The following is a 23,162-nucleotide window of genomic DNA, read 5'->3' as shown; positions in this document are numbered from 1 at the left end:
GTCTACAATGAATCATAATAAATATTAATTTTATTGTAATAAGACATTATCTGAGTCTTAATTTCCCCTTTGAAGATTGAATGTGAAACAAGGATTTTTAAGAAATATTAATTACTGTGCTAAGAGAAATAAATCAGAAAGTGAAAGAGAGATGGTTTCACTTGTCTGTGCAATATTAATACAAAAAAAGCATATATTGGCAAGACACAACAAAAGCAATTCTTAGACTCTTTAAAAACTGCTGGTTACCAGAGGGAGCAATGGAGAAGGGAGGAAGAGATAGAAAAAAATAGGGGAAAGAAGGGCATTGGTAGAGGTTTGGTGGAGAATGATGAAGCATGTGCACATATGGAGGAGGAAAAATGTAACTCCTAAAATTAAACATATATATTGATAAATTAGTAAAATAAAGAAATTAATCATAAAACATGGTACATAAAAGTTCTAATGTAAAAGGAGAAACATTGAGTAGAACTGATCTCTAGCAAATCTGAAGTTGCATTTATGTTATCCTCTGTGCCACATTTTTTAACTTCATCATACATATTTTTTAGATAATTTTTGTCTGTCCATTCTAGGTTTGTTAAGAGCATTTGCAATTTCAGGATTTTATTTGTAAAGCTCAATGTATACAAAAATAATGGTTAATAGAAATTTGAGAAATTCTGTGTTTGTGAATTGAATTCAGATTTACTAATGTGTCAAAACTAATTTTGTGTTGTATCTTGAAAGGTGCACCATTATTTGATGGTTCGTGTCGCTTCATCGATCCACAAACTATACAATCTATTCAACAGTGCCATTTACTTCTTAGCAACCTTACTACAGTTTTAGGCTGTTTTGCAACAGAGGCCCAAGATATCACTGAGAGAGGTTTGCTCTTTGTTGTATATTAATAAAAGTTTTTATACTTATAATTACATGAAAGGATAAATGTCCTGTGTCTTAGATTATTGTGTAGAGAAACCATTATTTCTCAAATGCTAGCGGTTTTTGTTTTCATGCTACATAATTAGATATGCCATGAGCATACGCAAAATTAGCTTGAGAGGTTTTTTTTTTCAGGTTGTTTACTTCTGATACAATTTAAAATTTTAGAATTATATGTAAGATTATTTTCATAGAGGTTATTATAAACCCCCCCGCCCCCCGTTTTGTTATTTAAACAAAATGGCCAAATTTATTTAAAGGCCTAGTTCGAATAACTTGAACTTGTGATGCTATGCTAGTTTGCATTAATGCATATTTGACTTCTGAAATCAATCAATGAAAGTGTAGCTTAGGTGGAAGCACATTTACCTAAAATGTCTAGGCAGTGAGTTACTTTATCAATTCATAGATCATTTATTCAAGCAAATTTTGTTCAAAATCACCAAATAGCTTTTAAAAAGTCTTTAAGTACCTTGGTTTTTTTTATTGTGGTTGGTAAATTAAAAGTTAAAACAACTGTTACTTTTATTTTCAGGTCTTATGGACTTGCACAATAAATATATGGTTACCCAGCTCATCTGTCAGTATGCACAAGTGGTTCTTTGGTTTTCTCATTCTGGGCTTTTACCAGAAGGATTAGGTAAAATATTCGCTTATTCTATAAGTATTGAAACAAGTAATCTCGTTACTGTGTTCTGATGTTTTAGGTTATCTCTTACCTCATTTATGTTTTCCTCCATTCTTAACCTTTTTTCCTTACATTTTTCCTCACTTGTATTTTTAGTGCCTCACCCCCAGATCTGTTACAGAGGTGTTCCATAAATGTTTATTGTAGAGCAATAAACTGAACATGGGTTCAATAGGATCAACTCTAATTTATCCATAAAACTTTAATTTGCTGACCTCTTTCTCTTTAAGGGTTCTTTTAAGATGGTTATTAACCAATATTATTTATCATCAATATTGCCTTTTATGGAATGATTTTTACCAATGCCATGAAATAGAGAATTTGACTTATATTTGTTTAGAACACAATTCCGAAGTGTCCCACTTCTTGCAATTCCAGGAAAGACATAAGATTTTATTTAGCTGTGCTTCTATGATGATGCATAATTGCCATTAGCTTTTCATAATTCTCTTAGATTTTGACTTGAAGAAATTGTGAGCATTGCTTGCTTTCAAATGAACATTTGTGTCTAAGGGAATAAATCATTTTCTGTAAAAGCTTTTCCAAGGTTTTAATGACATCTTGTTGTAATAAACTTTCATGAGATACTCTTCTCACCTGTGCATCTGTTAATAAAGGGATGTGTAGTATTCTTTGATTACTTAAGTTTTAGAAGCCTGCAAATTAAATATCATTATAAAATTATAGTACATCATGAGTGTGTGTAACTTGAAATGTTGAGCTATATTAGCTTTTTCCCCCCCACTTTTATACTCTAGATGATGCTGTGCAGTTGTCAAGGTTATGCTACAACTACCCTGTAATTCAGAACTACTACACAAGTCGTCGACAGAAGTGTGAGCGCTTAGCAAGGTATATAATACATTCAGAACCTTCGAACAACATTTTAGAAAAACTTCAATAAGAACTCAAAGCTTTCTCAGATAAAGAGAATTCATGTCACAAAATAGATGGGTGGACTTTTCAGTCAAGTATAATTTGCTAATAGCATTACTATTTTTGTTTTAATGCTTGTCTTACCTTTGTTTTAGAACTTGAGTAGCTGCTTATTATTTCTTAAGTAGAACTATTTCCACTGATTGATTTATTAGAAGAGATTCTGTCATGTAAGCATGTAGCTTTCCTGAGAATTCTTACTCAGAAAAAGACTAGAAGCTACTATTTATCAAAACATCAGATGTATCACCAACCAGCTATTTTACATTCTTTCCATTAACAGTTCCATATCATTATTTCAACCACCAGGCTTCCTCCCACTCCCTGTCCCCCCTTATTTTCGTTATCTTTCCCTTCCCTTCTGACTACCTGATTATCTAGTTGGTTCCTTTCAAGTACAGAAGTAGAATTAATAGAAGAAAGAGTAGTGTTGTGGGCTTGGGCCCTACCTCTGGAATTATAAATCCTTCTTCCTTAAGATGGAATGAATAACAGAATTTTTGAGAAGCATAAGTCACCTGCGAAACAGTATTTTAAAGCTTGTGCCAACTATAATTTTGATGCATGGCAAATTTTGAGAACCAGTAGGATAGTGAGCCTGGACTTGGCCAATTTATTTGGCCTATTTAAATATTTCATCTTTTCCCTAAGTGATAACTTTGGACAGCTTTGCTGAGCTTTCTAATCCTATTTGTTGCATAAATTATAAAGTCGTTATAAGGATAAATAAAACTATGTGCAAGTCACTTTGTGACATTCCTAATTTATAGAAAAAGCTCAGTAAGTAGTAGTTCTGCTGTCATTAATGTTAGATGAAGTAACAGGGACTGTATCTGCTTATCACCTTGAAGGTGTTAATACTTTTTTGTAGAAATAACTGAGGTTAAAGGACAGGTCCAACTAATGAAGCTGAAGGTGTTGACTGTATAACTTTGAATTACAGTATTATTTTCCAGTGTACAGACTGCCATAATTTTTGTAACTTGTTCATGATGATATAAAATAGAACAGCTTTAGACATTTGACTGGCTGAACCACATTGTACCCTGGGACTTGACCATGACGGAATGACTTGCTGATGACCAAGCCTTAAGGCTTCTTATTTTATCTGACTAAATCTTTGCATCTGGAGTTCTCATGATGCTAATTGGGGTCATTTTCTCAACTTTTCTGCTTTTAATAGACTCTTCTTCCTTTTAAGAATGTAATACTTACTGTTTTAATGATATTGACACTAAAATAATTCTTAATGCTGTCCTTATTACAGAGGGAAGTGGAATCCCGATTGCTTGATGATTGATGGAATGGTTTCTCAATTAGGAGATCGAATTGAGAAGTTGTGGAAACGTGATGAAGGAGGCACAGGAAAATATCCTCCTACTAGTTTGCATGTAGGTTTACAATAACATCGCTTAAAGAATATACAGCATTGAGGAGGGAGGGTAGAGGCATGCTTAACTGTGTTTTTCACAGCTGGGCACGTACTTGGAGTAAATAGGGAGCATGAATGAATGAGTGAATATGTAAAATGAACTGAAGTTTTGGTCCTTTTTACAGGCACTACTTGACATTTACCTACTGGACAACGTTACTGAAGCAAGCAAACATTTTGTTGTATCCTTTACATTTTTATCAAATAATTTATCTATTACCAAAATCAAAAAAATTTACTATAGGTACCTTACACATACAATTCAGTCTCAGTATGCTTTTGGATTTTTTAAAAAGAAGTTCTTAACCCAGAATCTGTCAGTAGAATTAAAGTGGCCTATGCTTAGCCTGAAAATGCAAAAATTTTGACTTGTTTTTATTTTCCCTCAGATTTTCAAGTAGGTCCAAGATATTCCCAAAGTTAAGAGCAGCTGCTCTAAAACACAAGTAGTTATTTTCAAGAGGTTAACTTACGTTCTGAATATGAATATAAGTTAGCCTTCGGCATTGTATTCAAGCCTTGTGGTCTTTACATTACATTTGTATACTAATGCCAGTTTCATAGTCTAAAAATGCAGTTTCAATCATTATCTATAAGATACATGATGTGCTTCCTTTAAGCTGCCAGATTTTGCTGGTGAGGGTTTTATCTATTGTTTCTTAAATTGCTAAGCTGCAGACTCTATGAAAAAAGTATGTTTTATTCATCTTTGTGGTTGTAATCATTGAGAATGAAATAAAGGCACAGGTGGGATTGGCCATACCCACATTTAGTAAAACCATAACCCCATTGTTAGATATCCATAACGGTTTTCTGACTAGTAAAACAAGTCTCTTCCCTCTTTTCTGCTGTATTTTATTGCTACCTATTATAAATACGTGTGTAGGAATTACTTTGTTTATTGTCCTTAATTCTCTTTTTTAAAGACAATTTATTTGCTACTTGATATTATGTATTCCTTTCCAAACAAAACAAATACTTCAATTGAATCATTTCCAACTGCCTTTGCCGTTTCTTGGGACCAGGTTAAACTTATTCAAGGGTTTTGGTTGATAGATCACAACGACTATGAGGTAAGTCTCTTAGTTTGCTTAGAATGTACACTTTTTTAATCAGCATTTTAGAAAATTGCATAACCAGATTAAATTTGATATTCATGATACGTGTTCTACTCCTAAAAATAAGAACTCAGTTTATTCAGTACTTTCACCAAGCATGTTAGGCAGTAAGAATAGAAGAATAAAACACTTCAGAACTCCAGGTTCCTTTTTTTTTTTTTAAGATTTATTTATTTATGCATACAAGAACTGGGGTACAGGCCAGAGATGCTGGGGGTGAGAGGATTCACCAGAGACAGAGTGGGGAACAGAACAGGCAGAGTGACAGAAATACACTGCTGAGGAGAGCAGCTGGCGCGTCAGGAGAGGTCTGTGCCATGTGGGTTGCTCCCTGGCTGGCCAGGGATCGAACTCGTGCTGCAGTAGCTGCGGATAGCTTCATTGGCTGGGTGTTAACCCCTTGTGCGATCAGGGAGGCCTTCCAGGTTCGTTTCTAAAGAAGAAAATAAATAAACAATACACCTGGTGCAAATGCCATGATGATTATCTCAGAGATCTATTGGGGAACTGCATTGATAAGTACTGAAATTGGTGGTAGAAAAATTATAATGTCATAATAAAATCTCAAAAGTATAAGGCCTTTATTTAAAAATAAAAATGTACCATAAGTTAAAGTAACATATTTAAACTGTTTGATCCTGATTTTTGAGACCTTAGTAATGCCTGGTTTTTTGTTTTTTTTTTTTTAAAGTGTTAGCTACTTTGTCCAGATGTAAAACATAATATTTATCAATTTTCTTACAATTTTTAGAGTGGTTTGGATCTTCTGTTTCACCCAGCTACTGCAAAGCCTGTATCATGGCAACATTCAAAAATTATTCAAGCCTTCATGAGTCAGGGTGAACACAGACAAGCCCTCAGATACATTCAGACAATGAAGCCAACGGTGTCCAAAGGTAGTGATGTTATCCTTCACCTAACCGTTCTGCTTTTTAATAGGTAAGTACATGTTTTGAGAGTACAGACAGGCTCTTGGTCATGTATATTAGTGCAATTGATGAAATAGAATTAGCAATGTATAATATTTTACTTTTATTTGGTTTTATTACATAGTATTCTTAGGGTTCTTTTTTCAAAGATTTATTTTTATTTATTTATGCATATAAGAACTGGGGTATAGGCCAGAGGTACAGTGGGTGAGAGGATTCACCAGTGACAGAGTGGGGAGCAGAACAGGCAGATATGCTGAAATACACTGCTGAGGGGAGCAGCACACAAGACAGGAGAAGTCTGCTGCGCCATATGTGGGTTAGCTTCCTAGCCAGGGATTGAACTCATGATGCAGTGGCTGGCAATAGCTTGATGGTGCTGAGGCTTTAACCCCTGTGCCACCAGGGAGCCCTATTCTTAGGATTCTTGATCTGTCAATGTTAAGTAACCTGTATGCCAAGCCACAGTTGTGATGGTATGTCCATCAATACAGTTCACACCATGGAAAAGCTACCAGCATAAAGGTCTTAGGGAAGGAGAAGGATAATACAGGTTACTTGAAAATTAATTATGATGCACAGTACAGTGGTAGATTGAAGGTAGAAAAATATGCTTTAGATTTTCAGCTATTTAACATTGTTTTGTCTTAGTTTATTAGAAGTATAATAGAGCTAAGAATTTTTTTTCTGTAAGTGCAATCATTATGTATGCTTTTCAATTTTATTTCTTGAATTCTGTACTTTTTCACTCAGATTGGGTGGCTTCTCATTTTTATTCTTAAATCTGTCATAAAAATACAAATCTGAATGTTCTGCACATTGTTTTGGTTTCATGCCACAATTTTAATTATATTTGTCTTCTAACTTTAATATTTACAGTCCCATTATATTTTTCTCTTCCTAGTAGTTATTTAGAAGGTATAATTATCAAATGGAGGTTTGAAAAATGACCTTTTCTTCTGGAACTTAATTGCATTATGATCACACATCATGATCATTGTGATGCCCATCCTTTATATTTAGTAAGACTTGTTTTATTCATTGGTAGGTCATCAGTGTGTAACTCATTTTTTAGGTGAGATTTCAAGTATATTTGTCTAAGAGATCACATTTGTTCATTTTGACTTTAATCTTCCAGCGTCAATGACTTTTTTGTGTGTAATCTGTTTAATAAGTTACTAAGAAAGGTAGGCAGCTTGTGTCCTAACAATGAATTTTCTATTTCTTGTAATACTGTCGGCTTTTTGTAGTTTAATTTGTTACATAAGAGCTTAAATTTTTCTTTTTTCTTTTTTTTTTACTATCACCTTTTATTTTTATAGGCTAATTGTCAATAGAGCCACACCAACATTTCTTTTATACCTGGTAAACCTTTTCCCAGTCTTTTGCTTTTATACTGCCTAGAAATCAGTGGTTGCTTGTTTACTTCTCTGGAGTTTATTTTTTCATTTTGGTCTGTACAGTGTGATGATTATGTACTTAGGTAGAATAGCATTTTTAAAGATTTGCCTCTTGAATTTTTTTTGTGGCTGTTTCTGTCTTGTATAACAAAGAACCCCCATATATTTTTTTATTGAAATGGCTTACTGCCAACATGGTAGTCTAGTCTTTCATCAATTAGATTATTTTTCTTACTGCTCTTCCTAGCACTGTGACTTTGCAACCATAGGAACAAGGGATTAAGGGGAGTTTAGGGACTCTAATTTTAAAATGTATGTAAGTGTTGGCAATGGAGCAACCATTTCTTGAAGTGGAGGTTACTATCTTTTCCTGCTGTGAGGGAAACTAGGATAAAAGATCATTTGTGTTTTGTTTTTAATATGCTGTTACAGACTAATACTTGATGAGTGAAATAAATTCATCTGAATCCTACTATTTAATGGGAAGTAGAATCTTAAAGTAAAAAACTTAACAAAAACAAAAAACAAACAACACAACTTACCAATAGGCCAGAGAGGAGGGTCCAATATGTCTTTTTAATTGTTTGTTTTTGAATAGTATGACATTTATATACTTTATTCAGAACATATAAAATATCTTCTTGGTTTCCTCTGGAAACCAATCATGTTAATTAGTTCTTCTGTGTACTTCCTAAGATGTTGCTAATGCTATACGTTAGCAAATATATTAGTTTGTTAGAAAAGTCATGATGTATATTTTCTAGGCAAAAATGAGTCATGACTTTTCCGACAACCCATATATGTTCGTTCTTCCTGTTAAAAATGTAAAGTATACTGTATAATGTAAAGTATGCTGTATACTTTCTTCTGTAATACACTTTTTTCAATTTATCAATAGTTTGATGCTCATTTCACAGTAGTACATGAAAGCATCCATACTTTTAACTGTTGCATAGTAGTTCATTGTGTGGATGATCCAGTATTTCTTTTTAAGTAGCTCACTTTAATGAGCATTTAGATTATTTTTAATGTAATGTTATTTTCACTTTTTTTTTTTTTGCCATTTTCAGTCTTTTGCCATGAGTTGCCACACATTTGACATTACTGCACCTTTATAAGATCCTAAAAGTGAAATTACAGGGTGGAAGGATATTTGCAATTGTAGTTTTGATAGTTGTAGCAAATTAACCTTCCAAGTGTTTATGCCATTTTAACCTCCCATTGCTTGTGGCATGCCCGGTATATCCATCTTATAGGTGAAAATCATAATGTGTTTGATCACATTATAGTAAGAAGAAAATACATCTCTTCATGGAGAGGTATCTTTTTTTATTACCTGTCTGTTTTTTATGTAGTTGTTAGAATTCTTTGTATGTTATGGCTATTGACCCTTTGAGATTGTTTTTTCCTTTAAGTTTATCATTTGTCTTTTTACTTTGCTTTACAATGGATTTAAAATTATGTTGAAAATGTTTTTATGAAGACATAAGTTTTCCATATTTTTAAGACTTGTGTCTTTTTCACGTCAATGTTTTTTAATTTTCATGGTTTTTACTACCACTTTTAATGGCTTTTTATCACTATTTTTCCACTGGATTTTTTTTTTTATATAAACATTTTTAAGAGAAGATTCCAGTATAAACAAAAATAAAAAGTACAGTGAAGATTCTGTACACCCATCCTAAGTCAAATTCAACATACATCTTTTCATGCCTTCATCTGCTTTTTTTAATAGTGAGGTATTCAGTTTATTTTCATTATTTCTCATTCTACAAAAATGTTGTGTTCATTTTCAAATTACTATATTTTTGATTTAGGAAAAAAATTATCCCTCTAAAACATTCAGGTTATAACAACCACACTATCTTATCTGTGCTGGTAGAAAGAGAAGTGGCAAGGCAATTCAGATGTAGATGTTTAGGGAATATGCCTAAATCTTACCTGTTTAGGTCAGTGGTCTTTACAAGTCCTGAGGAAAAGAACTTGTAGACTATTCTAGTCCCAGAACAACAAAAATAATAGGTGGCCCTCACCTGCCAATAGTGTGTACCTTTTGCTTCCTAAAGGAACTTTGTATTTACAGGAAGCCTGGGACTATACTGCCAAAACTTCCTCAAGTGCATTTTCATTGTGAATAATAAATTCTATGTATGGCTTTGTTCACATATTACACATTGGTGTTTTTTGGGACCCTTGCCGGTGGCCCGCAATCGAACTGGCGCTGCAGAGGCTGCAGTCAGCCTCGCAACCCAGCGCTTAACCGCTGCACCACCAGGGGAGGCCCTTGTTTTTACACATTGTTTATATAAGTCTTTATTCCCAATGTTGGTGGTTATTTCAGTAAAAACTTTTTTATTAAGATGTTCATAAAATAAAAATTACCCATTCACTTAGATATGATGATTTTGAACTTTTCCCTTGATGCTATCCCTGTCTAATTAGGCATTTTTTATTCTACCTCCTCTTCTGTCTTGAAAATTGTTGATTTCTCAAAATATTCTAACTGCTACATTAAACATGATCAATCGTAGTGGATATTTTTCAATGTTTTTTGTTATGTAAATTAAAAAATATATTTAAGTCTTAGATGATTTGTCTTCTGTTGGCATTAGCACACTTCATTGTGAGTGATTAGTATTCCTTAAACTATCAAAGCACTTTTAAATTACATGTACAAATTATCTTGAGAGTCCTTAGATTAAATTATTTGTTTTGAAAATTTTAAAATAGCTTTTTGGGAGGAGTACAGAGGACTGTGGTTATGGTGCACGGGTGCCTTGGGGAAGGAAATTCTATGGGTACTCAATCTGAGGGGGTGGGGGGAAGCAAATATTGTTTAAAAATAAAAAATAAACTAAAAATACAGCTTTTTGAAGACTAAACATGGATAAATACGGATTTCAGGTGCATGATTGAGGCTTGGAGTTTATTACGACAACATTCTCACAGGCTGAATATAGAAGAGTTACTAAAGCACACATATGAAGTCTGTCAGGAAATGGGCCTGATGGAGGATTTACTGAAGCTACCATTTACAGACACTGAGCAGGTAATGACTTACCTGTATGAACTTGTCAGAAATTTGGAATAAGTTAGTAGTTTACAAATCTATTTTGTTCTTCCTAGGAGTGTTTGGTGAGATTTTTGCAGTCCAGCACCAGTGTTCAGAACCATGAATTCCTTTTAGTTCATCATTTGCAACGTGCCAATTATATCCCTGCCTTGAAATTGAACCAAACTCTGAAGATTAATCTTATGGTATAGCTAACTTATTTTAATTTTGATGTACATGTGAATAAGGAAACTAATGACTTTTTTATAAGAGCTTATAGGCTGGTGAGCACAGCATTTAGATAATCTAGAGGTTGGCGAATGCTCTTTTTACCATATATAGCAGAATTGATACCAGGGTATTGTTATTTATAAGAATTTCTGTTAAGATGTCTGCCCACACTTAAGTATATCTGCATAAAGAAGTAAAGAACAGCTGTAGGAGCTGTAATGCAAAGAGCATGAGCTGTCAAACTCATTCTTAGTTTGCTCATTGTTCTCGGAACACTCCATAAGCTTTGTTTATCTGTGAAGTATTTGTCAAGTAATGTTGCATTCATACATGTATGTGCTTAGTAAATGATAGCCATTGTTTTATTAGTTGTGGAGAAGACTTGGTAGGAGAAATGTAGAATTTATCTATTTGTAAGAATTGATAAAATTAGGTATATGAGGTCCTTGGATTAGAAGAATGGGTATGTTAGCAGAGAAAGATATTCTTGGGTATTAATAATTATATTTTTAACAATTATGGTATGTTCTATAGAATGATCGTGATCCTCGTTTGCGGGAGAGATCAGTTGCTCGAAATTCTATACTAGACCAATATGGGAAAATTCTTCCAAGAGTCCAGCGAAAATTAGCCGTTGAAAGAGCAAAGCCTTACCATTTGTCCACATCATCAGTTCTTCGAGAAGGTAAAATTTATTAAAACATGTCATCAAGGATTATGGTAATGGATTATGTGTATCTTGGTGGTGTGCAGTGTGGTAACACTATCTGAGGTGGAAGATACTACAGTTCTTTTACACAAACAACCCTGTAAGCCAAACCTACTACTATAAAAAAGGAATAAATAAGATAACTTATGAGACAACCAGGGGAATCTTAATATAAATTAAAATTTTAATTTTTAAATTTAAAATTTTTAAATTTTAATTTTATGTGTTAAAAAAAGAAAGTGCCATCAATTAATTGGCTAGAAAGAAAATTGAATGGTTATCTTCTGAAATAATTGTTATATTTAGATAAAAACAAAACAGTGATACTTTGTTTTTGTAACCCATGCTACCACAAAAAATGTAAGACTTTGGAAGTTTTGTTTATTTGGGAATCTAACACAGAATGAAAGACCCCTTTATTTCATTTGAAGAACTACTTTCAATTTAGAGAATGGGTAGGATAATTTTTTTCACCATCTCCCCAAAACCCAAATTGTTAATTTCTGCATAGATACCACTAAATCAAATACAATTTTAATTACTGTTAATCTTGAGATCCATGTTCTCCAATAACTTTCATATTAATCTTATATTAAAATCCTTGTGTTAAATGAAAATAAACACTACATTCTTCATTTTACAGTTTCTAGACCCAAACCATTATCAGCAGTTCCAAAGAAAACTGTAACAGGGACTGTGTTAACAAGATCTACTTTCATCAATAATGTGTTGTCTAAAATTGGAGAGGTTTGGACAAACAGTGAACCTAAAAATAGCATCTCCCTCTACAATAGGTACGTTTTCTTGCATCTTTTATAGTGATGCTGTGTGTTCTTTCCCAGATGTTGTCAGCATTCATAAACAGTCCAGCCTTAAGAGTTTATTAATAATGTAAGACAGAAAAATCTTTTGTCTTTAAATTTAAAAATGATTGTGTTGTTATTTTAAATAAGCAGCAATGTACAAACTAAAAAGTGAAAGTCTTTCTCTCCTGTCTAATCCCAATTTCTTAAATACTTTTAATACTCCTTGTGATGTATAATCAAAAGTTAAATATTAATTTTCTTTGTAGTCCTAAAATAGAAGAACCATCTCCTATAGTATATTCTCTCCCAGATCCAGAGCTGCCTGAGGCATTTGTTGGAACACCAATTTCAAAAGCCTCACAAAAAATTTCTAGGTAAGAATTTATTCAGCTGTTCTCAGAGACACAATGTTAGGTAGTTAAACACATTGTTGTTTTCAGTTATCATTAAAATTTTACAAAGATTGTGTTCTTGAGTGAGTTTTTAAGGCTTGCTTTTGTTTTAAATAATTTTGGCAGTATTTTAGGAAATTTTGCATCAACTGCAGTCTGCTTAGAATTTTTGTATGATTTCTTCACATGCAGTAATATTTTTACATCTTATCCTATGGTATTAGAAAGGTAAATAGGTAAATGGAAGTTTTACATTCAAGATGAAATTATGATTGTGTTTTATTTAAAAGGACATTAGTTGAAAAACAGTTGATAATCACTTAATAGCGGAGAACAAACAAGTGTTTCTTAATGTGTTCTTCATTTTTTGATGAAGCCCATGATTGTTATAATTTTCTGTTCTTTACATTTTATCAAGGATAAAGATTTCATGGGAATGAAATTATTTTAATTTTTGATATTAGGACCAAAACTGTTCATAGTGTACGTAACATGTATTTTTCAAAGGAATCCTTTGAACAGAAATCCTTGAAAGGATTTCCCATTTTTTGGATTAAATTTATTTTGGTTGGGGTTGTTTTCTTAAGTATCCTCAGGAAAGTGTAAGAAGATTGTTTCAAGAATCATTGTTACTTTCTGTTTTCCTCTCGGTAGTTCTTACTTTTTCCACAAGTCACTTTTCTTGGTCCCTTTGTACTTTTTTTTTCTTGTTAAAGATTTATTTATTTATGCATACAAGACCTGGGGTACAAGCCAGAGGTGCGGGGGTGGGGATGAGAGGATTCACCAGAGTAAAGAGTAGAACAGGCAGATTGACTGAAATACACTGCTGAAGGTAGCAGCGGGTAAGACAGGAGAGGTCTGTTGTGCCATGTGAGTAGCTCCTGGTCGGGGATTGAACTCGTGCTGCAGTGGCTGTGGATAGCATCGTAACTTTAGTCTTAACCCCTAGCGCCACCAGGGAGGCCCCCCTTTGTACTTTTATAGATCTGGTGTTCAAGAAGGGAACATTAATAAGTTTAGATTTTTGACTGATGGCCTAAGGACTTAAAAAAGTACTTTGAGAATCCTTTAAAGCCATTGAGTTGTAAATATTTTTTAATAAGAATCATTCCATTCCCTAATTCTATATTTTTCAAACTGGTTTGCTTTGTGAGTAGTAAGTTGACTAGACTGACTGATAAAGAGAATGGGTAGTATTAACAGGCGCTGCATATAATAAGGGTCTGTGCTATTTTACGTAGTTTGTGTTTTGACTGTGTTCCAAATACATTACTTGCTTGGCTCGTGATCAAAAATTGTTGAGAAAATCCTAAGACCTAGTGCAATATTTAATGTTTTTTTGAAGAAATACCATAATCAAAAATATAAAGATATTTTCTCAATTTTTTTTTTTAGTATAACTTAAATACAGTAGTCTTGTTAGCATAAGAATTTTGATTTTACTCAGTAGATAATGTTTTTTGCATGGCCCCTACTTTAAAAAGCAGTTGTTCATAAACTGGCACCTTAAACGTAAAATGTTGGCATATAAAAGGCATTTAACAAATTATATATTTGGGAGCTCTATATAAAAATGAGCAAACAATTAACAAATACAGAATTTGAAGATACATGAAGCAGAGAAGGAAAAGAAGAATCAGAACAGACATTAGAGGAAGAATATCTAGCAGCTTGATCAGATATTCTTAATTTGGTGGAAGTCTCAAAACTGTACTTAGTACTTGTTAGTAGAAAGACCCTCTCTTAAGAAAATGTTTCCTGCATATATTTCCCCACTGGGTAAAAAACAGGTTCGATCTTAAAAACACCTGACCTATGTTGGTCATAGTGAAAATTGCATTTACCCTAAAGGATAGAATAACAAGGAAGACACAGAACTCTAAGTTTTTATTTCCAGGCTCTGAAACATGTACTTTACTGATTATTTTCACTAGAACCACATAGGCATTTTGGTGTAGTAAAAAGGTAGTGATTTTAATGATAGAAAAAATAGCTATCAAATAAACAACTAGGAAACTGGAAAATGAGTGACCTTATCAAATGGTCCACCAGGAATTGTAACATGAAAATTTCACTTCTGAAATTAGATTTTTTTTCTAAAAATTAAAATTTTCAAACTATTTGGACTAGGCATGCTAATTGCAAGTCATCGATGAGATCAATTTTATATTTGGTATGTACTGGATTCAGGACAGTCTAGAAGACTATTCAGTTGAGTCTTGAGAATCCATTTTGTCATTACATTATTAATTTGTAACTATTGGCTTTTTCTTGTTGTATTAGTCTTTATTGTGATCAGAACTAAAAGAACAAACCAGTATTTTGCATGTAAGTGAAAAGATTTTTACATGTTAGTAACAATGAATTTTTTAGCAGATGGATTGCTGGGGAAGTTTTACCTTGTTTTCTTTAGTAATTTAAGTCATCAACAATTCATCTTCATTTGAAAAGAAATGTCTGGTACATAGTGTGGACTCTACATATTGGTAAAAGATAGGGAAGAGAACTAGAATTTGTGCATTGGTGATGGTATTATTTACTGCATTAGTTAACTAGAATTCCTAGTTCTCTTTTTTGCTGCTGAATAATTTTCTGACTTTATGAACTGATCGTGGGGATATACTTGACTTCACATATTTCATTCTTTTTTTAAATATTTTATTCATGCATACAAGAACTGGAGTGTAGACCAGAGAGCAAGGGGTAAGAGGATTCACCAGAGACATAGTGGTGAGCACTGAAATACACTGCTGAGGGAAGCAGCGGGCAAGATACAGGTCTGCTGCACCATGTGGTTTAGCTCCCTAGCCAGGGATTGAATTCAGGCCACAGTGGTTGGCGATAGCTTGATAGCACTGAGACTTTAACCCCTGGACCACTAGGAAGGCCCCTTAACTTCATTTATGTTAGCATGTGATTATCTGTTTACCAGTGGATATAAAACTCTGAATCAAAGTAAATGGAATATTAAATTCTTTAGATTTTTTTTCCCCCCTCAATATATCTCAATAAATGTTACCTGGAGTTTTCTGTTCATATGTATATTTTGATTACAGACTACTGGATTTGGTTGTTCATCCTGTCTCTCAGCCTTCTCAGTGTTCGGGGTTTATTCAGCAAAGCCCCCCAAGATTTCCTTTGTGTCTAGCATCCAGTTCATTGCCCGTAAGTTCACAATTGAAAGGATCACATCAGAATACCTCCAGAGCATCAGAATTACATTTACTTGAGACTCCTCTTGTAGTTAAGGTGAGTATTAGATATCTAGAGTTCACAATAAAACTAGTAAGTTCTTTTTAAGTAGCAGGAAGAAATAATTTGTTTATAAATGATATCTCTGAATAATTGATGGCTTTAAGTCTTTTTCTTCCCCCCTCTGTGAAAATATTTTGTGGTTATCTTTTCAAAATGCTTACTGTAATTTTATACTGTCTTAAAAAGTTTTCTTCTTATCCTTTGACACGCTTAAGGTTCACAGTTACATTGTCTTTCTGAATGTAATACAAGGCCGAGGCTTGTGTGGTTATTACAGAATTGGTGTAGACCCTTTGAAAAATGCTTTCATGTTTTTGGGGGTTTTTTTTTTTTTTTTTAAGTTCATGTTCTAATTTTGCTCTATCTATCAAATCTTTTTTAGTTCTGCAGTTAAATTTTATGATTCTTTCAATGATTTTTGATTCAATCAAGGATGATTACTTCAGTCTCCTTCCTAAAGTTGAAAAGATTAATAAGACTAAGTTCCTGAAGTTTTAATACCTAATGCAGTATTTCTTTTCTCTTAAGCTATCACAAGACAATCATTTTATGTTCTTTACAACTACATTCAAATGAAATTAAATCAGGATAATTTTGTTGTCTGCTAACCAGAAACAGTCTAGAAAAACAATACAATCTTAACAGGTCTAATGGAATTTAGTAATCTAATGGGTCCCAGTAATATGTTCACTAATTCTTTAGAAGAGAGATTAAATTAAGCAATTATTTCTACTAAATGGTTTCTGTCCTAATTATTTTTATTCATTATAGTTAGTCTTCGATGACTCTTATAAGTAAATGAGTTACCGTTCATGGATAAAATTATATTTTTTTCTGAAATACTCTTTTAACATCAATCTTACTTATTTAGATTAGCTTCTTGCAATTAATTAACGGAGGTCAGCTCACCTACATGATCATCTCTTTCATCTAACAAGTTTCCTAAGCTGTTTGTTAAATAATTTATCTTGGCACTTTATTTTCTAGAATGATTGTAGATAGTATCTTACTTAAGAAAGTTACATATAGAATGTCCTGAGTAGAATTTTTTATTTTCTTTCTAAATAGTAATTTGTAATAAAAATGGTTAGTAGTGTGTTTATGGTGGTGAGAATGTAGTCACTCTTATGATTCCCTCAGTTGACTTGGTTGCTAGTTATATTTATATGCCTTTTGCAAATGCTAATGGTGGAATCCATTTGCTCTTTGTCATAGAAAGCTAAAACTTTGGCCATGTCAGTTACTGCCTCTGGATTTTCCGAGTTCACCCCTCAGTCCATCCTAAGAACGGGTCTTCGAACAACACCTTTAGCATCTCCGTCTCTGTCACCTGGTCCATCTCTTACGCCTCCATTACGACTTAAAGAAACCAGAATTTCATTCATGGAAGAAGGCATGACCACAAAATGGACTGCTGGAGTGAGTTTGATAATAGTTGAGACAAAAAAGTCTTAAGAGTTGTTGGATAAATCAATTTAAATAATTACTGTTGTTTTTTATTGTAATATTGCAGATAGTCATGAAATCAGAAAATATTAGCTTAGAAAATATTAGGGTGGCATTGGCTGAGCCAAACCCATAGTGTACAGGTGAATAGGACTCTGAGGCACTAAATAAACTGCCTGTGGTCAAATAACTATTTGGTGGCAGATACAGAACTAGAATCAAGACAACCAAACACTTCATGCTTTGGGGTTTTTTTTTTTTGGTTTGTTTTTAACATACTGTATTCTTTTTTACTTGATTTGTTTTCAAATAGGGAAATTATTGACCATTAAATTTTAACCGTGTAAGGATTTAGAAAAAATGTAGTTTGAGAAGAGACTTTGGAGAGAGTGTAGAGCTTCGAAAGGATTGGTATGATTGGGATGATGGATAACTTAGCACCCCACATGACTGATTTTTACTAGTAAAAAAAAAAAAATTTTCCTCCAAACCTTTTACTTAACAGGCTGCAGATGACGGCAAAAGGGCAGTTACATCTTTTCATAAATGTGACGTTCCAGCAGAAACTGAATGGCTGAAGAGCAAAGATAAGAGAACATCTTTTTCCCTGAATAGCCCAGAGAAGGGTCATCAGGAAATTGCTGTGATGTCAGAGGATACGCCTTCACAAAATTTAGAGAAACTGGATGTGAGTAAAGAAAACAGCAATACCTCAAGCAGATCAGACCAGACTACCTTGGAATATCAGGATGCACCAGAAGACTTTGAAGATATGTTCATGACCTCAAAGCCATCAAGTTCTTCCACTGAACTAATTGTTAATTTATCCGAACAAACCAAGAAGGATGGTGATAAAGATGTGTTTGAGCTGGAGGTAACTCTTCCGGAACTGGAGAAGCAAACAGGTAAGAACACATTTCCAAATAATTGGCCATTGCCACAAAATTTGCAGTGGAATTTTTTCCACCATAAGGAAAGTAACAGGTTTTACATAATTACATAATTCACAGTGTACTAAGTTCTAGACACAAAACATTTTATTCTTTCTACCTGCAAGTATTAGTTACATTTTTTTACTATAAATATGTATAAGATTTGAGGGGAGGATAATTTTTGTGAGGTTTTGTTTTTTTTTTTTTTGAAATAAAATTTGAAAAACATGAAGGTTCTAAGACATGTCAGATGGCGATTCTGCCTTAAGGCCTTCCGGTAGTAATACGAAATAAATACTGACTTTAAAGGCTAGATTGCCATTATGATTTTTAATTTATCCTGCAGTTTCAGCTTTCTAAAAAGCTGCTTAGAAACCAGAAATTCATTCTCTCCAACCCTACCTCCAAAATAACTTACAATCAAAATAAATTTGGTCCAAGGGCCCATGAATTTATTTTTTTTTATATTTATCTATCAAAAAAAGATGTCTGAGCCCCTGTTGTTGTGTGATTGGTGAGCTTCTATGTAGGAGTGAGCTGCTTAAATCTAATTTAGAGACTAGTGAAAAACAAAGAAGTACTCAGAACATAGTCTGACAATTGCTAGGCTAGGGTCCAGAGAGTGGGCCACAGGAATATGGAAAAGAGGAGAAACTTGCTTAGAAAACATTATCCATGTTTCTTATCCACTATGCAGTAAAGCAAATTTTTTAAAGGTAACTCCTAACTTTAAATCTGTGAAGTCAAATAGTAATATACAATCTGTCAGGTGATTTCTTTTGGGAGACATTTTCTGCTTAACTTAAGCTAAGTTTTCTTAGGATAAGAGACCAGAACAGTTAGTCTTTATTAAATAAAGCTGACATCATAAACATTAAATGATGTAAGAGTTTACAACTGTTGTTATAAATAGCATATATCTAGAAGTTAACATCACTATTTTTTTTTTTTTTAAATAGAGGCATGTTTTTATTTATTTGTTTGTTTGTTTATGCATGCACTGGGTACAGTCAGAAGCTCAGGAGGGTGAGAGAATTCACCAGAGTGGGGAGCAGAGCAGGCAGAAGGACCGAAGTACACTGCTGAGGGGAGCAGCGGGTGGCAGGAGAGGCCTGCGTGCCATGTGGGACTCTCCTCCGGTGGCCCAGGAGCAGCCGGGGATCAAACCGGCGCCGCAGAGACCGCGGGCATCCTCACAACCCAGTGCTCAACTGCTGCGGCACCGGGGAGGCCCAGCATCACTATTTTGATAGGTTGTGTTCCCCTAAAATATTTGAATGATAAATATTAGATGAGAATATTCAAAGCAGCATCTTTGATGATTTTTTTTTTTTAAAGATTTATTTATTTATACAAGCACAGGTACAGTCAGAAGCGCAGGAGGGTGAGAGAATTCACCAGAGCCAGAGCAGGGAGCAGAACAGGCAGAAGGACCAAAGTATACTGCTGAGGGGAGCAGCGGGCGGCAGGAGAGGTCTGCGTACCATGTGGAACCCTTGCTCAGTGGCCGGGGATCAAAACGACGCTGCAGAGGCTGCGGGCAGCTTCGCAACCAGCGCTCAACCACTGCATCACTGGGGAGGCCCTCTTCTTTGATGATTCTTAAAGCGATTGGTCTCGGTAGAAATTTATTTTGTTCTTTCAAGGGAATATATAGCACAGACTTGAATAAAATGGGTTAGATTCAAATATTGCTAGATTCGTAACTGGGGATATGCGGTATAACTTTATGGTTCTGTTTTCTCACCTGTAAAATGGTGTAAAGTGGTGATAATAGCACTTTGAATGTTGAAGACTAAGTGAGTTAATATTATGTAAAACACTTGAAATGGGGCCTGTTAAGTTAGAAGTCTGAAGTGGATTGGTTACAGGGAAGCTGTTCCATAGGTTCAGAAGATTAATAGGAATGGTTGGCAGTCTGATGCCAAGGTTACCGTAAACCTAAAAGTACAAAAGTGGGTCCAGTAACTTCAAAAAAAAAATAATCATCCAAGACCATGAGTATTACTAAATATGTAGCATAAATTTTTATTTAAAAATATTTTTAATGGGCCTCCCTGGTGGCACAGCGGTTGAGCACTGGGCTGCGAAACTGCCCATAGCAACTGCAGTGCCAGTTCGATCCCCGGCCACCAGTGAGGGTCCCACATGGTGCGCAGACCTCTCCTGCCATGCCCGCTGCTCCCCTCAGTAGTGTACTTCGTCGGTCTGCCTGTTGTGCTCCCCGCTCTGGCTCTGGTGAATTCTCTCACCCTCCTGCACTTCTGACTATACCCAGTGCTTGTATAAATAAATAAATAAATCTTTTAAAAATTTTTTTTAACTATGTGTTTTATAGGCACTTTAGAAGATGCTGAAACAAAGGATCTCTTAGTTGCAGAGGAGGCACTTTCAGAATTGAATCACTTAAATCCCATTCAAGGAGTTGAAGCTTCTCTTTGTGTACCATCAATCCATGAAGGGTAAGTTTCTAGAGAAGATTTCAAATATTAATAAAATTTAATGAAAACCAATAGTAAAATATGCATAGATTAACTATTAGATCTTTCCATGCTTACAAAAGTTTTACTTGTACAGTTGTGTGTTATTTAGGTTATCAAGAAATCTTAGAATGGTACTAGATATTTCCTGAATATGCACAGACATGAGGAATTAAGACAGACTTCTTATGTTCTTTGGTAATTCTATTTTTTTAAAGACCAAAGTTTCATTTAGAGCCATGCATTCTACCATGTTGTCTCATTTTTAGTGATTTCAGTATGTTGAGATGCAAGTCTCCTATAGCACCAAGGTAGAGCATAAGGGATATGATTCAGAAGGCAGTTTTATTCCCTACCATTCGGTGACACAAGACTAGCAAAGTTTTTATTTGTTTTTAATGACTGCTTGAACTATTATGTTCCCAACAAAATGACAAATTGAAGAGAGAATAGGGTTAAAACTGTTTAGAGCAGAAGGAAGCTTCTTACATACTAAAGTTTATATTTCTGTTTCTAAAGGAAATTCCTCACCCCGACATCCACGGTACCAGTTTTTGACAAAGGACTAGTATCAGTTGAAACCTGCACCTCTGCAGTTAAAGCAGGTAACAATAAATGTATGTATTCTTTTGACTTTAGAATTATTTCATTTTAGTGTTTTGTGTGCAGTTTTCTGTTTTCAGAACAAAGTAATCTATTATCCAGATTTCCTTTACTCAATTCTTTCTTGCTGGTCAGCATCCCTGGCTAAAAGTAGCATTCTAAGGATGTACATCAGCTATCAATGAGTTGCTTGGAAAGTACTCTGTAGTTCTATTAGTTCTTAAAATGTTTTTTGTGGGCTTTTTTCTTCAGAGCGCCAATAAGAGTAAATTATAAGTCCACAGCAGGACTGCAGACCTGTTTTTTGATCTTCTGGGACTCATATATCTACATAGGCAACTTTTTTTTTTTTTTAATTGTATTATATTTTACGTTCTTCCCTTTTTGCACAATGCATGCTTTCTCTTTTCAGGTGTAGTCCCCGCAAAATTCCCATCACCAATTCACCTGTTCACCATCACCATAGCCCCTTGTGTAAGAACACATTCCCTCCCCTGTTTTGATTTCTCTCCTTCCCCCTCTCCTGCAGTGTCTCTGATTAATAGTTGCCTGTTAATTTTCTTTTTTGATTTATTATAATTAGTTTTTTTCCTGGTCCCTTATTTGGTTCTCCAACATTCCTCCTATGAATGAAGCCATCCGATATTTTTCCTTTTTCCTTCTGACTTATTTCACTGAGCATAATCCCTTCCAGCTCCATCCATGTTGCTGCGAATGGCATGCGTTTATCATTTTTTGATTGCTGAGTAGTATTCCATTGTGTATATGTACCACTTCTTCTTGATCCCAGCATCTATTTTTGGGCATTTGGGTTGTTTCCATAGCTTACCTATTGTAAATAGTGCTGCAGTAAACATAGGGGTGCAGATTTCCTTTTGAATTAATGTTTTTGTATTCTTTGGGTATATTCCTAGGAGTAGAATTGCTGGGTCATATGGAAACTCCATTTTTAGCAGATTGAGGAACCTCCACACAGCTTTCCGTAGTGGTTGGACCAGTTTGAACTCCCACCAGCAGTATAGGAGAGTTCCTTTTTCTCCATATCCTCGCCAACATCTGTTGCCTTTTTTTTAATATGTGCCATTCTCACTTGTGTAAGGTGGTATCTCATTGTGGTTTTGATTTGCACAAAACCACAAGTGGTTTTGTGATGTTGAACATTTTTTCATATACCTGTTGTCTATTGGCATTTCTTCTTTAGAGAAGTGTCTTTGTAGCTCTTCTGCCCATTTTTTGACTGGATTATTTACTTTGTTTTTGTTGAGTTGTGTGAGCTCTTTGTAGATCTTTGTGATCAGTCCCTTATCAGTTCTATTATATGCAAAAAAAAATTTTCCCAGTCAGTAGGTTGCCTCTTTGTTTTGCTTAATGTCTGTTTTGCTATACAGAAGTTTTTTAATTTGATGTAGTCCCAGCTGCTCATCTTTTCCTTCACTTTTTTTGCTTTAGGGGATGCATCTTTAAAGATGTTGCTGAGATGTATGTCATGTAGTGTTTTGTGTAGGCAACTTCTTATTCTGTGTGATAACTTAAGACCAAGATTGGCCTTTTTTTTTTTTTTTTTTTTTAAGATTTATTTATTTGTTTGTTTGTTTGTTTGATTTATACAAGCACTGGGTACAGTCAGAAGCGCGGGAGGGTGAGCGAATTCACCAGAGCCAGAGCGGGGAGCAGAGCAGGCAGAAGGACCGAAGTACACTGCTGAGGGGAGCAGCGGGCGGCAGGAGAGGTCTGTGCACCATGTGGGACCCTCCTCCTGTGGCCGGGGAGCAGCCGGGGATCGAACCGGCGCCGCAGAGGCTGCGGGCAGCTTTGCAACC

The 23,162-nt window shown here is 34.5% G+C and overlaps 1 protein-coding gene across 7 annotated transcripts in view; it reads left to right on the top strand.

Moving 5' to 3' along the window:
• Window positions 1-23,162, top strand: part of AHCTF1 (AT-hook containing transcription factor 1) — a 73,661-nt gene that overhangs the window by 36,248 nt on the left and 14,251 nt on the right. For 6 of the 7 annotated variants that reach the window (XM_037510330.2, XM_054694965.1, XM_037510329.2 and 3 more), the window contains 17 exons: window positions 733-873; window positions 1,466-1,570; window positions 2,377-2,470; window positions 3,822-3,945; window positions 4,112-4,168; window positions 4,913-5,059; window positions 5,856-6,043; window positions 10,338-10,482; window positions 10,560-10,691; window positions 11,251-11,401; window positions 12,069-12,219; window positions 12,498-12,605; window positions 15,683-15,875; window positions 17,097-17,300; window positions 17,833-18,232; window positions 20,598-20,721; window positions 21,259-21,356. In XM_037510330.2, the coding sequence (XP_037366227.1) occupies window positions 733-873; window positions 1,466-1,570; window positions 2,377-2,470; window positions 3,822-3,945; window positions 4,112-4,168; window positions 4,913-5,059; window positions 5,856-6,043; window positions 10,338-10,482; window positions 10,560-10,691; window positions 11,251-11,401; window positions 12,069-12,219; window positions 12,498-12,605; window positions 15,683-15,875; window positions 17,097-17,300; window positions 17,833-18,232; window positions 20,598-20,721; window positions 21,259-21,356 (2,562 nt within the window). The remainder of the gene's footprint in view (window positions 1-732; window positions 874-1,465; window positions 1,571-2,376; window positions 2,471-3,821; window positions 3,946-4,111; window positions 4,169-4,912; window positions 5,060-5,855; window positions 6,044-10,337; window positions 10,483-10,559; window positions 10,692-11,250; window positions 11,402-12,068; window positions 12,220-12,497; window positions 12,606-15,682; window positions 15,876-17,096; window positions 17,301-17,832; window positions 18,233-20,597; window positions 20,722-21,258; window positions 21,357-23,162) is intronic. The other variant, XM_054694966.1, reaches the window with a different exon arrangement.

This window comes from Talpa occidentalis, unplaced genomic scaffold (assembly GCF_014898055.3).
Source record: "Talpa occidentalis isolate TD23 unplaced genomic scaffold, MPIMG_talOcc4v2.1 talOcc4.14, whole genome shotgun sequence".
NCBI lineage: Eukaryota > Metazoa > Chordata > Mammalia > Eulipotyphla > Talpidae > Talpa > Talpa occidentalis.
Note: the sequence above shows the minus strand (reverse complement) of the source record. Positions and strands in the feature narration are given on the sequence as shown.